Raw genomic sequence first — 16619 nt, forward strand, 5'->3', positions numbered from 1 at the left:
CCCAGTTCACCTGCCACTTACTTTGATGTATTTCGGGAGAAGTGGATGAATTCACGTGTTGTAAATCCAACAGATCCGATTCTCTGAACTGCGTCTGCGGCACAAACTAAGATGGCAGCGCATACAGCTCAACTAACGCGATCGTTATAAAGGTGTTTAAACAACAAAACACTTCCACTTGCATATAATTGACAATCGGAATATCAGATATTTCATGCCATATCTAACAAATGTGTGAATATTTTGAATAAAAAGGAAAAATGACATAAAAGCAGATCATCATTCATTCAGCTCTGTTGTTGCTGCGGTGTGTCACGTGACACGCAATGACGCGTCACCTTGGAAACGATAAAGTGACACATTCTAAATAACGGTCACCTTGAAAAACTCACGCTGGGGGGGTCAGTCAGAATATTTTAAACTTACGTGTGAAAGGGTTAAAGTTTTTCAACGTTGTAAAAATAATACACAAATAAATAAAACGTAATACATTAAAATTATAATGGAAGTTAAACTTAAAGCACCATCGTAGAGTAGTCACGTGGTGCGTCATTCTCTCCAGGATGCGCTGCAGGGAAAATAAACATTTAATCATGAATGCTCATTATGTATTTGTAGCCTAGGCTACTTATCACTTTGATACTAGGGGGCTAATAAAGCTAATATAGACACTTACAGCGTGTTGCCTTCATTATAAGGCTTACATAAGGCTTTAATTTTTTGCGGCTCCAGACAGATTTTTTTTTTTTTTTTTTTGGTACAATATGGCTCTTTAAACATTTTGGGTTGCCGACCCCTGGCCCAGGGGATTGTTTTTTCTCAGTGGATCTGAAAGATGCTTATTTTCACATTCAGATAACGCCCCATCACAGGCCATTCTTGAGATTCGCTTTCGAGGGGCAGGCTTATCAGTACACGGTCCTATCGTTCGGCCTATCTCTAGCACCCCGTACATTTACGAAGTGCATGGGTGCAGCTCTCACCCACCAGAGACAACAGGGAGTGCGAGTGTTAAACTACCTCGATGATTGGCTGGTTATAGCCCAATCAGTTAATAACTCACAGATCCTGGCTCCTATGGAAGTAGAATAATGTCAAATGTTTTTGAAATAAAAAGCCTGTTGAATTGCACTACTTGAAAAAAAATAGGCATTGCATTAACCATGCTTGCATTTTAATGCATTGTATTTTTAGTGCTTACATTTTTATGGGCTGAAATTCAACATGCTTGAATATTTAAGCTGTGAATATTTCAATTAAAAACATTTCAAACACCTTTTCATTATTAAAAATTCAATAATCCATATTCACCTTTCATATTTCACTTCCAAAATATTCAAACTGTTTAAAAATACAACCAATAATATTCAACAGGCAATTTTCGGTCCATTTTATTTCGCTTTGCAAATTCGCTTCCACAAATTCAGTGGTTCAAATTTGACAGTAAATTCAACATTGACCTCCAGGAACTGCAGGAAAAGCAGTAGATTGCCGAGCATACTCTCCATCTGCTGTTAGTCTACCTCACCATCAGATGGTGCAAAAGCGCTTGTTGTTGACGAAGACATTCATTCATAAAATGAAAATGATTATCTGTGTCAGTATATGCGGAAAAGATGATAAACACACAAAAGCTGTGTTTATGTTTCATTCAATAACTTCATTGTTACTTTCCCTGTGTATTCTACATGTCATCAGCTTTCTCTACCATGAACAGGATTATAATCGGTTTCCCTCAATACCCTAATACTCAAGGATTTCCCTTCCGTTGATACAGTGATATGAAAGACCAATCTTGCACCTTATTAGGGAAGTAGGCTGTAGGCTATTATATAGGCTACAGGCAAGAAGATGGACTCAGAATATGAACTTAACGCGCAAAGTTTCATGCTGAGCATTTCGTGATATAGGCCTACTGGCATAAAATCAACACATACACACACACACACATATATATATATATATATATATATATATATATATATATATATATAGTATGCATACGTGTATTGCATTAGCTTAAACTGTCACAGCACTTGCATATTGTCCTCCTATTGTTAGTTTAACTGTAAATCGCTTTGGATAAAAGCGTCTGCTAAATGACTAAATGTAAAATTGGCTTGATATTGGACATTCGCACATTTAGGGACCGTCTCTAAAGTTGCATACAACATTGGCATACACGTTTCTAACTTCAATAGCAAACTTAAATTTATTTGAATAAATATCAAAAATCCAAAGGGTGCGCGTTATGCCTGACACTAAATGAACACTTTACAGTTGGTTTTATGACTGTAAGTCGTTCTATTCAAATACTATCGGAGTTAGAAACGTGTATACCAAAGTCGTATACACTTTAGAGACGGTCCCTAAATGTGCGAATGTCCAACATCAAGCCAACTTTATGCCAGTCTATCACTGGGAAACGCTCAGCATTAAGCTTTGCGCGTTATTCTGAGTCCATCTGCTTGCCTGCGAGTTTGTTCTTTTACATCACTGTAGTCCATTAAGCTACGTTAAGCATATGTCCAGCAGGGGAATCCTTAAGTATTGAGGGAAACCCTAATAGCCTGCATGCAGCACATCGCCACAATATAAAGTTAAGGCAACTAAACAACCAATAGAAATATATGTCAACCTCAAAAATTTAACATTGGATCTGTATATCCGCATCGGGGAATAACATTATAATCTCGTTCACGGTAGAGAAAGATGCATGTAGGCTACACAGGAAAAGTAACCGTGAAGACACTGAATTTAACATAAAACAGCCGTCATAATAATCACAAATACACTTACATTGCTGTAAATGAGTTTTATGAATGAATGACTTGTTCTAACTGTTGCTGGTCTTCAACAAGCGCTTTTGCACCATCTGCTGGTGAGGTAGACTAACAGCAGATGGAGAGTATGCTCGGCAATCTACTGCTTTTCCTGCAGTTCCTGGACTTCAATGTTGAATTTACTGTCGAATTTGAACCACTGAATTTGTGGAAGCGAATTTGCAAAGCGAAATAAAATGGACCGAAAATTGCCGGTTGAATATTATTGGTTGTATTTTTAAACAGTTTGAATATTTTGGAAGTGAAATATGAAAGGTGAATATGGATTATTGAATTTTTAATAATGAAAAGGTGTTTGAAATGTTTTTAATTGAAATATTCACATCTTAAATATTCAAGCATGTTGAATTTCAGCCCATAAAAATGTAAGCACTAAAAATACAATGCATTAAAATGGAAGCATGGTTAAAGCAATGCCTATTTTTTTTCAAGTAGTGCAATTCAACAGGCTTTTTATTTCAAAAACATTTGACATTATTCTACTTCCATAGGCTCCTCAGCCATCTAGGATAGCCTGGGTTTCCCCTGGACACCATGGACCAGATTTTCCCCTCAAAAAGGGAACCAATCACAGAACGGGGAGGGAGCAGTAAGACGATGATGACGTCTATGCGTCACACTGAAGCAGTTTGTTTATATCTATGGATCCAACATGGCATCAGACGCAAAGTTACCCTTCGATGCAGCCATATGGCGCTTTTCCACTGTATGGTTCGACTCGGCGCGGAACGGTTCGGCTCGCTTCGCTTTTCCACTGCGTGGTATGGCTCGGTACGGCACGGTTCGGTTCGCTTTAGCTCGGTTGCTTTTCCACTGCAGTTAGTACCGCTTCAAAGTGGGTGGGACTGATCGTTATAGTTGCTGTCTCTACTGCCATGACATCATCATATTAAATGCGAATTTTTCATTCCGTGTTTCCCCATCCGCTCCTCGGCAACCAACGAGAGGAACGTCTGCACCTCGTCCACTGACCACGACCACTGACTAATTGAAACGATTGGCTATGAGCTACGTACAGGCGCATTTGATAGACATTCGTAGCGCCCAATAAACGGCTCTGGGCATTCGTAAACCACGCCTCAAATACGAGAAAAGGAACGTGTGGTTCCCAGACCACGTCTCAATGAGAAAGAGGTCTGACATTAGCCAGGCTACATCTAGAATGCCTAGGTCTCAGGATCAATACTGTCTCCCAGTCAGAGTATTTCCTTCCTGGGAACAGTCATAAACTCTATACAAATGAGAGTGCGGCTTACGTCAGTGCCAGGCATTCTGAACCAGGGTGCAAATATGCTATCAAGAGACAATGTTCCAGTCATGATGCTACCTCAGGTAATCTAACGGATCAGGGAGAGCAAGTGTCCAGTGCTTTTGGTAGCTCCTCTCTGGAAGAACCAGCTATGGTTCTCCGAGTTGACTCACCTGCTGGAAACAGCCCCATGGCCGATTCTGCTGAGGAGAGACCTCCTCACACCGGCGAATGGGATGATCTGGCACCCCCGTCCTGACTTGTGGGCCCTCCATGTATGGCCCCTCAATGGGTATCCGGGTTTCTCCCAGAAGGAGTGCTGAAAACCATCACTGAAGCAAGAGCGCCCTCGACCAGGCGCCTTTACGCTCCAGAATGGTCAGTGTTCTCTGGCTGGTGTACAGCATGGAGCCTAGACCCCTGCTCATGCGAAGTGCCAATGGTGCTCTCCTTTTTACAAGAGCTTTTGGACGCGGGTCGTTCCCCCTCCACACTCAAAGTATATGTAGCGGCCATAGCAGCATCTCACGCTTATGTGGCCGGGCAGTCACTGGGAGGAAATTACCTGGTTGTGCACTTCTTCAAGGGGGCCAGAAGGCTAAACCCGCCTCGACCCCCCTCTGTACCTATCTGGGACCTCTCCATGTTCCTGGAGGCCATGAAAGGGGCCCCATTTGAGCCGCTTCAGTCCGCTGACCTGAAGCCTCTTTTGCTCAAAATTGCTCTCTTGCTGCCACTGGCATCAGTTAAGCGAGTAGGCAATTTGTAAGCACTTCCTGCCTTGAATACAGGCCCAACTACTCCAGAGTCGTCCTTAAGCCAAGGCATGGGTATGTTCCTAAAGTGCTCTCTGTTCAGAGTGCAGGTCATTTCGCTATCAGCCCTTCCCTCGCCAGAGGACGAAAGAGACGCGAATCTACTCTGTCCTGTCAGGGCTCTCAGAGTCTATTTGGAGCGTTCTGCCCCGTTCAGCCAGTCAGAACAGCTCTTCGTATGCTTTGGCGGCCGCACCAAAGGGCACAAAGCAAAGATTATCGCACTGGACAGTGGACACTATCGTGCTGGCTTATGAGTCTAACTGTGCGTTCACACCAAACGCGAATAGCGCGTCAAATTCGCATCTACCGCGTGTAGTTGAACGCTTGAACATTTTGAATCCATTCGCGTGTCCAGAGCGAAATTGACGCGCGCAAAAGTTTGAAGCGAAATTGACGCACGTCTGAGGCGAAATAAGCTTCTTGTGGGCGGGGCAAGTGCTAGGCGGTTGTCTGTTTGTGTTGTAAATGGCTGATATTGATCGAGCATTCCTCGAGAGAGTTACTGCTCTGTATTTGCTTTGGAAAGCAGAACAGCGGCATAGGGGTCATCGTCGCCGTACTTGGGTCCACCGAGACCCTCTGGAGGCGTACCCAGTTTGGCGAGTTTAACCATTTGCTCCAGCAGCTGCGCCTGGATGACGGCCGCTATCAGCGGTGCTTCCGCCTGTCCCGGGCCCAGTTTGATGACCTGTTGTCCCGCATCGGAGCGAGGATCACCCTCGCCCTCACCCACATAATCTGTAATTTATTTTTGTATTGATGATAAATAGAGCCAGCCTCCAAAAGTAATTGACCTCTCCTGTGTTTTTTTTCTTTTTTTTTCTCTCACACAACACTGTCCAGACACGAACTATGTTCTTATACACAAAATATATTGGTTGTCTTTACATTACAATAATAATGTTTCATATAATCTGGATTTAGATATGGAATAAATAGCATTCAATACAAAATGAATATGTCTCATATTGAAATCAAGTTTTTATGTGATAAAATATTTACTTTGTTTTTACTTCACCACGTGTCAGCAGCAAGCAGGCTCCTGATTGGTTAACGCGGTGCGAACTGATGCCAAAGTTCAGATTTTTCAAGTCGGGCGTCAGACGCAAATTCGCGTCAAACACGTGAATGCACAAAATGCACGTGTCCGCCGCACTAAACGCCTCATTCGCACCGCAGGACCTCCAGACGTGCGTAAACGCGTATTTGCATTGACATAACATTGAAATCACTCGCACCAGACGCTCTATTCGCGTTTGGTGTGAACGCACCTTTAGGGCCTTCATTGTCCCATAGGCGTCAGGGCTCATTCCACGTCATAGGCATGGTCGAGTGGAATAAATTAGATGCTTTCCACCCTCATATCCCCCTGAGATGAGAGATTTATGTATTTTTTTCTCTGGAAAAAATCCTTTTGTTTTCTGCACAGTAAAAAGTCATGCTTGAAAAATCCTCTCCCTCTCACTTCTGTCATTAGAACCAACCGCCATACATTATAGTTATCCTAATAATGCTATTGGAATATTAAAATTCTATGCATATGATAATTAACGAACTATAAATAACAGGAATTGACCAATCAGAACTCAATATTGTAATGGTTCAAGCACATCACTTGACGTTCTTTTAAAAGAAGAGGACAGACGTTATGATATTTCTTTGATTAGTGTTTAAGGACATTCCCCTTACCTGGCGCGGATTAATGCACAGGCTTACATAGGCTGCAGCCTAGGGGCCCCACGTGTTCAGGGGGCCTCGGAATGGCCAGACATTTTTTTTTTTTTTGGGGGGGGGGGGATTCCAGTTTGGATGGGCCAGAACGTTAAATAAAAAACCTTATCTAATCACTGTTTAACCTAATAAAAATTACTGACTAATATACTGTTAAATTATCTGTGATTATACAGATTTTAATAGCTTTGTTGCATTGTAAAAAAGTTTCGGTGCATAGGACGGACCTATCCGCGATCGCTCTCCGTGGTTCTGACCAAAGAAGAGCGCTTTGGAATCTCCATTACGCATCATAAGCATCATTCCTGGGCTGCGTTTCCCGATAACGCTCGCTGTCTCTTAGCGCGCTACGAAGACTCTTAAGGTATAACTTAACTAAAGGTTAAACCATTGCTAGGCGTCTTCAGGGCTATCATCCACTCGCGAGGCAGAGGCGCTAAGAGGCAGAGGCGCTGGCGCCCTCCTAGCAATGGCGCTGGTCGCGCTAGCATCCTGGGGTGGCAGAGACGAAGATGTAGGTGATGATGTGGGTCTCAGTGAGCATGCAGCATGAGAAAGATATGATACATCATGAGATGTGCAATATGTCTGGAGACATGGGTAAAACATTTTGACCACTTCATTAAGTTTTGTTTTGTAGTCTCTTTTTTAAAAGATTTTCGTTTTGTATAAATTGTATCTTAATTTTGATCAATGTTTTATCAACAATTTGCCTGTATTTATTAAATAACAAGCAAATATATAGCAGACAGTGTAATAAGGCGCCGACACGATCACTTGCATTGCATGTGAACTGGAGGGCGCCGAAACTCAGCTTGTGCCTCACAGATTTGAGAAATATAGGCTATCTATTATAGAAAGTTTGAAATGTCTACTTTTAAACGAAAATATTAAAAACTAAAATAAATAGGCTAGCCTACTCTCTGAATATGTAATATGAAATGTGCATTTCTATTTGGCGTTCATGGCGAGACCACATCATCAACTTCATCTTTACTGCGACACAGAAAACACCAGTTTATTAATAAATAATTATTAAATGTCTCCTTGTGGTCGTGCGCTTGAGTGCGGCTATATTATGTAAACGCTCATCTATCTGGTATATAGCCTAAGTAATTAAATTAATATAAAGGGGCGATTTGTCCACGAAAGGCTTAAATGAACAACTACTAGTCGACTAGAAAAAAACTTTAGTCGGAGGCAGCCCTTATTCCACATATTTGCAGGCCATTCTGGGTTGAGCGAGCGACCCTGAGCGGAATGAGCAAGCGGAATATTCAGAAATGCGCTCTCCGCTCACATGCTCTGATCGGAACAAACCCGAACCACTGTCTGCTGAACTTGCGCAGAAACATCAAAGACAGGTTAGACATAACCAGCTTTAAAAAAACAAACAATTTTAAACTAATATTTAGACTATTTTAGCACAAATTATGAGCTTATTGCCGATTTTTTATAATTCTTGACAAAATTAGAACATATTAAAAAAATATATATAACAGCAAGTGATGAGAGAGAGACAACAGCAAGTGATGAGAGAGAGAGAGAGACAACAGCAAGTGAAGAGAGAGAGAGACAACAGCAAGTGATGAGAGAGAGACAACAGCAAGTGAAGAGAGAGACAACAGCAAGTGATGAGAGAGAGAGAGACAACAGCAAGTGATGAGAGAGAGAGAGACAACAGCAAGTGAAGCGAGAGAGAGACAACAGCGAGTGAAGAGAGAGAGAGACAACAGCAAGTGAAGAGAGAGAGAGACAACAGCAAGTGAAGAGAGAGAGACAACAGCAAGTGAAGAGAGAGAGACGACAGCAAGTGAAGAGAGAGAGAGACAACAGCAAGTGAAGAGAGAGAGAGACAACAGCAAGTGAAGAGAGAGACAACAGCAAGTGAAGAGAGAGAGAGACAACAGCAAGTGAAGAGAGAGAGACAACAGCAAGTGATGAGAGAGAGAGAGACAACAGCAAGTGAAGAGAGAGAGAGACAACAGCAAGTGATGAGAGAGAGACAACAGCAAGTGAAGAGAGAGAGACAACAGCAAGTGATGAGAGAGAGAGAGACAACAGCAAGTGATGAGAGAGAGAGACAACAGCAAGTGATGAGAGAGAGTGCACACATATGGTTGTAAATTTAAATAAAAAGTAACCATAGGGCCTAGGCCTGTATTTTAAATACTTTCGAAATAAAGATGTTATAATAAAATCATATATATATATATAATATATATATATGTATAATTTTATTTATTTTATTACAATTATAATAAAATTATGTGTAGGTTATTTAAAATAGCATAAATACAATATATAAAATAATGGTAAAACTTTACAATAAGGTTTCATTTGTTAACATTAATTGATGTATTACCTAACCTGAACTAACCATGAGCAATACATTTATTACTGAAGGACTATTTATCAATCTTTCTTAAGGTTAGTTAATAAAAAATACAACTGTTTGTTGTTTGTTCATTCATGTTAGTGTAGCAAATTAGGCAGATATTTGAAGTTTGAATCTTTATTCCAATCAAACATATTTGAGGAGATAAATAGTGTTTGTATAATCCCTGGGTTGTTTTGTATCGAATCTATGAAGGTTAGATAGTTTAATACGGTTTCCGCCAGTAGAGGCGCTCGAGCAACCGAAGCAATGACACACATCCGAGTCTAGAAGAAGAGAAGTGAGCGAGGGAAGGGAACATAAACAGGAGAAGTGGACCACAGCCGTTCATTCTGCTCTAAATCTGCTGTTTTCAGACTGTGAGTACATTCATTTGGTCATTTAATAGGAGAAATCGAAATTTAAACGACTAAACGAGTCTTCATTTAGTGAATCACTCAGAAATTAATCGAAATGAACCGACTGATGACGTTGTTCATACGCTCGTGAAACGTAAACAAGTTACTGACTGTTTTTCACATTATAATTTGTGAAGATTATGAGTTGTGTTTTCATTTTATGTAGGCTAATGAACAAATTAAACCTGGTAAAACAGTTTTTAATGTAGGGGTGGGGATATAGGGAACTATCGCGGGGTAAAACACATGCTAGCAAATAAACTTTGTGTATTTACTAGTTGCCATATCAACACTGTCACTGTATAGAGTAGAAAATGCGCCAAAATGTAAAAATCTTTGTAACATATCACTGAAAATGTATTTAACCATAGCAAAAGTAAATTTCTTCCAAGTAAATTTTTCATCTCGGTCTTTTGTGTTTATTTAAAATTAGACAAATCTGATATTATTTTAATCTCCAATCATTTATTTAACAAATTAGATAGTTCTTTAATGCTGATCTCGCCGGGTTTAAGTCTCAGTTGTGCGGCTGGGAAATGTTATAACACTGCGTTACAGTGTGCCCCTATTAGAGCTATGATACTGTATTCAATATTTTTATGAATTCTATTTAGAAACCAAGAGAACAAAGCCGAATAAAGACTGAGAGCCAATGTTCAGATTTTATTATTTATTATTATGTTTTGAATTATGCTGCATAGCTGTGTTTTGCGGTGTGTTTGTTGTAAAAAAAAATATATAAAAATGTTTCTAAACAATCAGAGTTTAAATGCTGGGAAATATTCCCATCTTCCCACAGGAGAAGAAAAAGCAAGCAGGAGCAATTACTCCAGGAGAAACTACTGACATACTATTGTAAAGATGGAGATTAAGGAAGAACCCTGCAGAATAAAAGATGAAGATACAGAGGAACAAATAGGTTGGTGTTTTCCTTCATTCTCTTTAATGACTGATGAGGAACATTAAGATGAAAACTCACAAATCCTCCTGAGACCCAGGCATAGACTTTATCCTCTGTAGAGGACATTATATTTTAGCGAATTTCTCTGAGATCATTCATGTCACAGTCCTGTAAAGAGCATATTCAGGGTTTTTCAGAGATACAAAATGTTTGGAGGTTTTACCATTACAACTTCAACTCCTTGGTCTTTAAAAATTACTAACATTGACTGAATGATCAAATTTAGCACTCTTATGGAAATATGATAATATTTTGTGTGTCTGAGTTCCCTTATGAGAACGGTTCTCTCGTAATGCGTTGCAAATGCTATGGGAAACTCCTTTCTCGAGAAATATTGAAGCCTTTATTTTAAAACGCATTGCAGCTGCACTACCCGCTCCCCAAGCGCCAAGGTCCTCGTCCAAAGCTCACACTGGACCACGAGCCTAAGAAGCCGTCCTAGCCGGGGGAAAGAGGGGTTCATGTCCCGCTGCGGCCGGACCTCTCCCGAAGATCGCTCGAGTGTCTCTCACAGCCCCCTCTTCAGCTCAGTCGGGTGGAGTAGTGTTAAATGCAGAACATGGGCCCGTCATTTGTCACGCACCCCTGCACCCAAACGCTGTTTTAACAGCGACCCACACAAAGCACAAATCGTGCAAATTTCCTCACATAAACCTCTGTCAGGTCGAGCCCCCGAGTCTGGGCGCTTCACCTTCAGATATGATCCAACCACTTGCTTATCAGGCTCTGGCTTGGCAGGCCATTCCCGAAGTGTCAGATTGGGTGATGAATATCATAATGAACGGTTACTCGCTTTAATTCACCCGCAGACCTCCGCACTTTCATGCTATAACTTACACTTCGGTAGGGAGCACTATGGCTTATGTCCTCCGTTCCGAAGTATCGAATCTGCTGGCCAAAGGGGCTATTGAGATAGTTCCCGCATCACAAAACGAGTTGGGCTTCTACAGCCGTTACTTTCTCGTTCCGAAGAAAGACTGCGGCCTGAGACCCATTTTAGATCTCAGACACCTGAACAGGGCCCTCATGGTACGGTCATTCAGGATGCTTACAACCAGACACATCCTGGTGCTGATCCGCCCAGGAGACTGGTTCTTCTCAGTAGGTCTAAAAGACGCTTACTTTCACATCCAAGTGAACCCCCATCACAGGCCATTCTTGAGATTGCCTTCGAGGGGCAGACATATCAATATACAGTCCTACCATTTGGACTGGCTCTAGCACCTTGTACATTCACGAAGTGCATGGATGCAGCGCTCTCCCCCTTGAGACAGTGGGGAATGCGTATTCTGAACTACCTCGACGACTGGCTCATACTGACTCAGTCAGAGGCGGAGTCCCATACTCACAGAGCCTGGCTCCTTGGCCATCTCGAAAGCCTCTGGCTTGGGGTAAACTTTGCCAAGAGTGTGCTGTCCCCCAGCCAACGGATCACGTTCCTGGGAACAGTTCTCGACTCCGTTCACATGAGAGCATGGCCCACGCCGGGCTGGGCTCTGTCAATTCAGCGGCTCGTCCCGTCGTTCAAACTGGGCCTTATGGCTTCAGCATCGTCAGACCTGCCAACCTGTACGCATTTTGCGTAGCGGATACGCATTTTGACTTCAAAGTACGCTGGTACGGTTTGTCACTCTAAACTACGCAAAAACCTGGTGATGCCTCTGTGCACGCACTGTCCTCAAATCAAGCTACAGCAAAAGAAGAAGAGCTCGACCAATCATAGCGCTGGGTTCATTCCCCAAATAGCAAGCGGGGATGATTGACAGATGCGTAAGGCCTATCATTAAAAAGAGACTGAAAATCGACACCAATAAAGATTCCCGCTCGATCCCCCTTCCACTCCCGCGGCCGACATCTGACTGATTTCATAAGCGAGGACAGTAAGGTACGGTACTTCTGACTCCTTAAGGTTGTAGTGGATTTTTCCCTATACCTAACTATCTGGGGCGTCTCCAAATCGACACCCAATCGATCTTAATATCTGTGGCGTCTCCAAATCGACACCAATACCTTTATCTTGGGGCGTCTACAAATCGACACCCAATTCCTTAAACTGGGGCGTCTACTAATCGACACCCAATACCTTTATACTCTAGCTCTTGCGTCTTCAGTCGACAACTGGCCGAGTTTCTAACTAACTTGCTTCCCTTAACTAGCTTCCTGCGCAGCAATAAATCGACAAACAGACCTGCAAATGTCCTTTAAATGCTTTAATCATGGCCAGGAGATCTTCCCGAGCAGTTCTCAGGGAATCTCTCCCAAGAAGCAAGGCCGGAGGATCTCAGACAAATTCCATTGAGAATCCCACCGTAAAACACATATACAACAGTTTTCATAGTATAGAGGTATGGCATAAATGTCAGGCTGCATTACATAATTTCCCCACTATTTGATTGGTTCTTCATATGCAAACCCCTCTGTTACTAGGTAAAGCAAACTGTTTTAATGATGACTTAATTTGTTAATCACAAGATTCTAACAGACTGTCTAGTTTCATTTCCCCTTTATACACATACAGTCAGTCACAAGTTTTCCCCAAAGAGTTTGGAAACATTAAAAGCATATGAATGTTGTTCCTGCAAGAAAAACAAATGTTAGTTGATTAATTAAAATCCATCACAAGGTAAACGGCCTGGGGTCGATATGGAAAGTTGATTGTTGAGTTAACTTAATCTTATGGATTCGATGATCACACAGATTGCATGGATTATCTTAAAATACTCAGTTAAGTTATTCATGGTCACTCAGAAAAGAGGAAGACATCATTCAGTCATGCAAATAATAAAATGCTCAAGTAATGCTGAACTATCGCTATGGCTTAGTGATTATGAAAGTGCTGTGATTTGTGGATTAGCCTACTGATAAGCGCGAGTCTGGAGAAACAGGCGTTTATTTATTTATTTATTCATTCATTCTCAGTGTTGAGAAACGTATGTGTTACGTTATTGTGTTAATTATGTTACATATTTATTTTGTATGAAAACTAGCGCGTTAGTTACTTATTGATTAAAAAGTACCGTTGTATCAGTGCTGCGCGAGCTCTCTCATAAACACGACGCGCGCACACAGAGAGAGAAGATCATTGTAAAATGAAAATTGACGGGCTAAGTTTAAATTTTGTTCTTGCTTGATTTTTTTGTCAAAAAGCATTTTGTATTATCCATCCCTGCTTTTAAAATTCGTTAAATGACGGACGTTTTACTGTTAACACAGCCCTCATTATATTTCGGATTGTTATGCTATTATTGGACTCCTGTCTATTCATTGTCAACTGTTTTATATAAATATGTTTGTATTGGCTAACATTTATTCAGCTAATGTGTGTCCTGTTTAAAATGTGCAATGTTTAAAGGAACACTCCACCGTTTTTTGAAATAGGGCTTATTCACCTTCTTTCCTACATTTAGATAGGTGGGCAAATGCATTTTTGTCTCAGTGCATGCATTGTTATAGTTTGACAGGGTTGGCGCTAGCTTAGCTTAGCATAATGAATGGAATCCTTTGTTGCCAGCTAGCATGTCCTGAGTAAAAGTGATATAAAAAAAAAAAAAACCCACCTAATTACTTCTTGTGGCCTGCGTATTCACAACAAGAACAAATAGCGATGCAGATTAACACTAGGCGATTTCCTATGCAGATTTTGACTTGGGACTATATTAGGGGGAAGCACAGGCGAAGCACTGCTACTTGGGCGCAGAGATATCACGCCCAAGTAGCAGTGCTTCGCCTGTGCTTCCCCCTAATATAGTCCTTAATATATAAGTCAATATCTGCTTAGGAAATCGCCTATCTGCATCGCTATTTGTTCTTGTTGTGAATACGCAGGCCACAAGAAGTAATTAGGTAGGGTTTTTTTTTTTATATCACTTTTATTCAGGACATGCTAGCTGGCAACAAAGGATTCCATTCATTATGCTAAGCTAAGCTCACGCCGACCCTGTCAAACTAAAACAATGCATGCACTGAGACAAAAATGCATTTGCCCACCTATCTAAATGTGGGAAAGAAGGTGAATAAGCCCTATTTCAAAAAACGGTGGAGTGTTCCTTTAAATGCAAAGACAGCACGTCACGAATAGAAGCACTTTTCCCTGTGGTAATTTAGTATCATATTTGGATATTGGAAAATAAATTAATTAGCCTATCTAAATTGTACACAATGTTCCTATGTTTTTAGCTTTTTTTATATATATATTTTTTTCTGTGTTCTAGGTGTTTCTTAATTTTAGACTAGTTGACCAGCACACATTATATGCAATGCAATTATATAATGCATGTGTGTCGTGTGCCTCAGAAGACAACTCTCATTGCCCAACCTTCTTTTCGAAGAACTCTCCCCCTTTATGCGTTCCCTCCAGTCTCGATGCTCCCTCAGGTCATCGAACGGATCAGGAACACCGAGTGCGCAGTCCTTCTTGTAGCCCCCCCTCTGGCGAACCCAGATTTGGTTCCCAGAGTTGATGCAGCTGTCCACGACAGCTCCGTGGCCAATCCCGCTGAGGAGCGACCTCCTCACGCAGGCAAACAGGACGATCTAGCACCCCCGTCCCGACTTGTGGGCCCTTCATGCATGGCCCCTCAACTGGTACCCCAGGACGTCCCAGAAGGTGTCCTGAATACCATATTGGAGGCTAGAGCTCCGTCCACTAGGCGCCTCTACCACCACAAATGGTCAGTGTTCTCCAGCTGGTGTCAAGCTCGGAACCTTGACCCACATAGTTGTGAAGTACCAATGGTGCTTATATTTCTCCAAGAGCTGTTGGACGCGGGGCGCTTCCCCTTCACGCTCAAAGTGTATGTGGCAGCTATTACAGCTTTTCACTTACTGGTGGCTGGCTCTTCCTTGGGTAAAAGCGACCTCATCGTTCGCTTCCTTAAGGGGGCAGGAGACTTAACCTGCCTCGACCGCCTTCGGTGCTGGCCTGGGACCTTTCCCTGGTTCTACGGGCTCTTAAAGGACAAGTTCGGTATTTTACACTTCAAGCCCTGTTTTCAGATCGTTTCTGATGAAATAGAACGGTTAAGATTGAAATTTGGACACATGCTGCTGGCCCGAGAATTTTCAGTTTTTGTGGTAGCACCCCCCCCACTCCATTGACTTGTATTGGATGTGCTGTGAGGTACGGTATTACTCCGCTGGGCTGGAGTGTCTATTATTCAAGCTCTCAACGGAAGAATGTACGGGTGTGAGGCGTTTGGAAAAATAGGTCCACAGTTTTACAACGAATGGTAAAACACCTGTTGGAAAGCATCTTTTGCAGCGATTTTTGTGTGAGCATATCAGTGAACACCCCTGACCACTCGGTGAGTTTCACGTCTTTGTAAACAAAAGTTTAATGCGTCTTAGGAAGGATTGTTCTGTGCACCTATGCAGCCATTGTGGAGGTGGGGGGGGGGGCTACCACAAAAACCAAAATTCTCGGGCCAGCAGCATTTGTCCGAATTTCAATCTTAACTGTTCTATTTCATCAGGAACGATCTGAAAACAGGGCTTTAAGTGTAAAATACAGAACTTGTCCTTTAAGGGGCCTCCCTTCGAGCCACAGTCGGCTGATCTAAGATCCCTCTCTCTTAAGACCGCTCTGCTGTTAGCACTAGTGTCAGTTAAAAGAGTTGGGGACTTGCAAGCACTCTCCACGAGCGCTTCTTGTCTTGAGTTCGGGCCCAATGACTCCAAAGTCATCCTTAAACCAAGACCCGGATATGTACCAAAGGTGCTCTCAACTTCAGAGCCCAGGTTATTTCCCTATCAGCTCTTTCCATATCGGGAGAAGATAGCGATGCTCTCACGCTCTGCCCTGTCAGAGCCCTGAGAATCTATCTGGAGCATTCTGCATCTTTCGGACAGTCTGAACAGCTCTTTATCTGTTTCGGGGGCCGCACCAAAGGGCTACCGGTCACGAAACTAACACTGTCAAGATGTATAGTGAGTGCCATCTTCCTAGCCTACACCTCTCTGGGTCTCTCGTGCTCCATAGGTGTTAGAGCTCACTCAACAAGAGGCATGACTTCCTCTTAGGCTTGGTCCAATGGAGTCCCGATCGAATACATTTGTGCGGCGGCCGGCTTGTCCGCTCCATCCACATTTGCAAGATTCTATAATCTAGAGGTTCCCGCCTTGCAGGCACGAGTTCTCTCTATTTAAGTCTCTGGCTAGTCTAACCCTGACCTATGTATGAACCAGGTCCCTTCCCGCGGTGGCCTTCATACCCTTTTATGTGG

General features: G+C 42.2%; 2 protein-coding genes across 7 annotated transcripts in view; one reads left to right on the forward strand and one right to left on the reverse strand.

The window, feature by feature from the left end:
- Positions 1 to 16619, reverse strand: part of LOC309478174 (uncharacterized protein) — a 253102-nt gene that overhangs the window by 88886 nt on the left and 147597 nt on the right. Inside the window, exon 2 of one of the 2 annotated variants that reach the window (XM_082141774.1) lies at positions 6732 to 6745. The exons of the other annotated variant lie outside the window; for it this stretch is intronic. The gene's annotated coding sequence lies outside the window, so the exon portion shown is untranslated. Of the gene's footprint in view, positions 1 to 6731; positions 6746 to 16619 lie in introns of those variants that run through there. 2 annotated transcript variants of the gene reach the window in all.
- The window catches only part of LOC309478144 (uncharacterized protein), a 105984-nt gene that overhangs the window by 32044 nt on the left and 57321 nt on the right, over positions 1 to 16619 (forward strand). For 3 of the 5 annotated variants that reach the window (XM_082141703.1, XM_082141700.1, XM_082141701.1), the window contains exon 2: positions 10237 to 10356. Coding sequence is in view for 3 of the 5 variants with exons in the window: in XM_082141700.1 (XP_081997826.1) it covers positions 10299 to 10356 (58 nt within the window). In the remaining 2 variants the exon portion in view is untranslated. Of the gene's footprint in view, positions 1 to 9269; positions 9399 to 10236; positions 10357 to 16619 lie in introns of those variants that run through there. The other 2 variants (XM_082141702.1, XM_082141699.1) reach the window with 2 other exon arrangements.

Source organism: Leuciscus leuciscus (assembly GCF_965113295.1).
Source record: "Leuciscus leuciscus genome assembly, chromosome: 16".
NCBI lineage: Eukaryota > Metazoa > Chordata > Actinopteri > Cypriniformes > Leuciscidae > Leuciscus > Leuciscus leuciscus.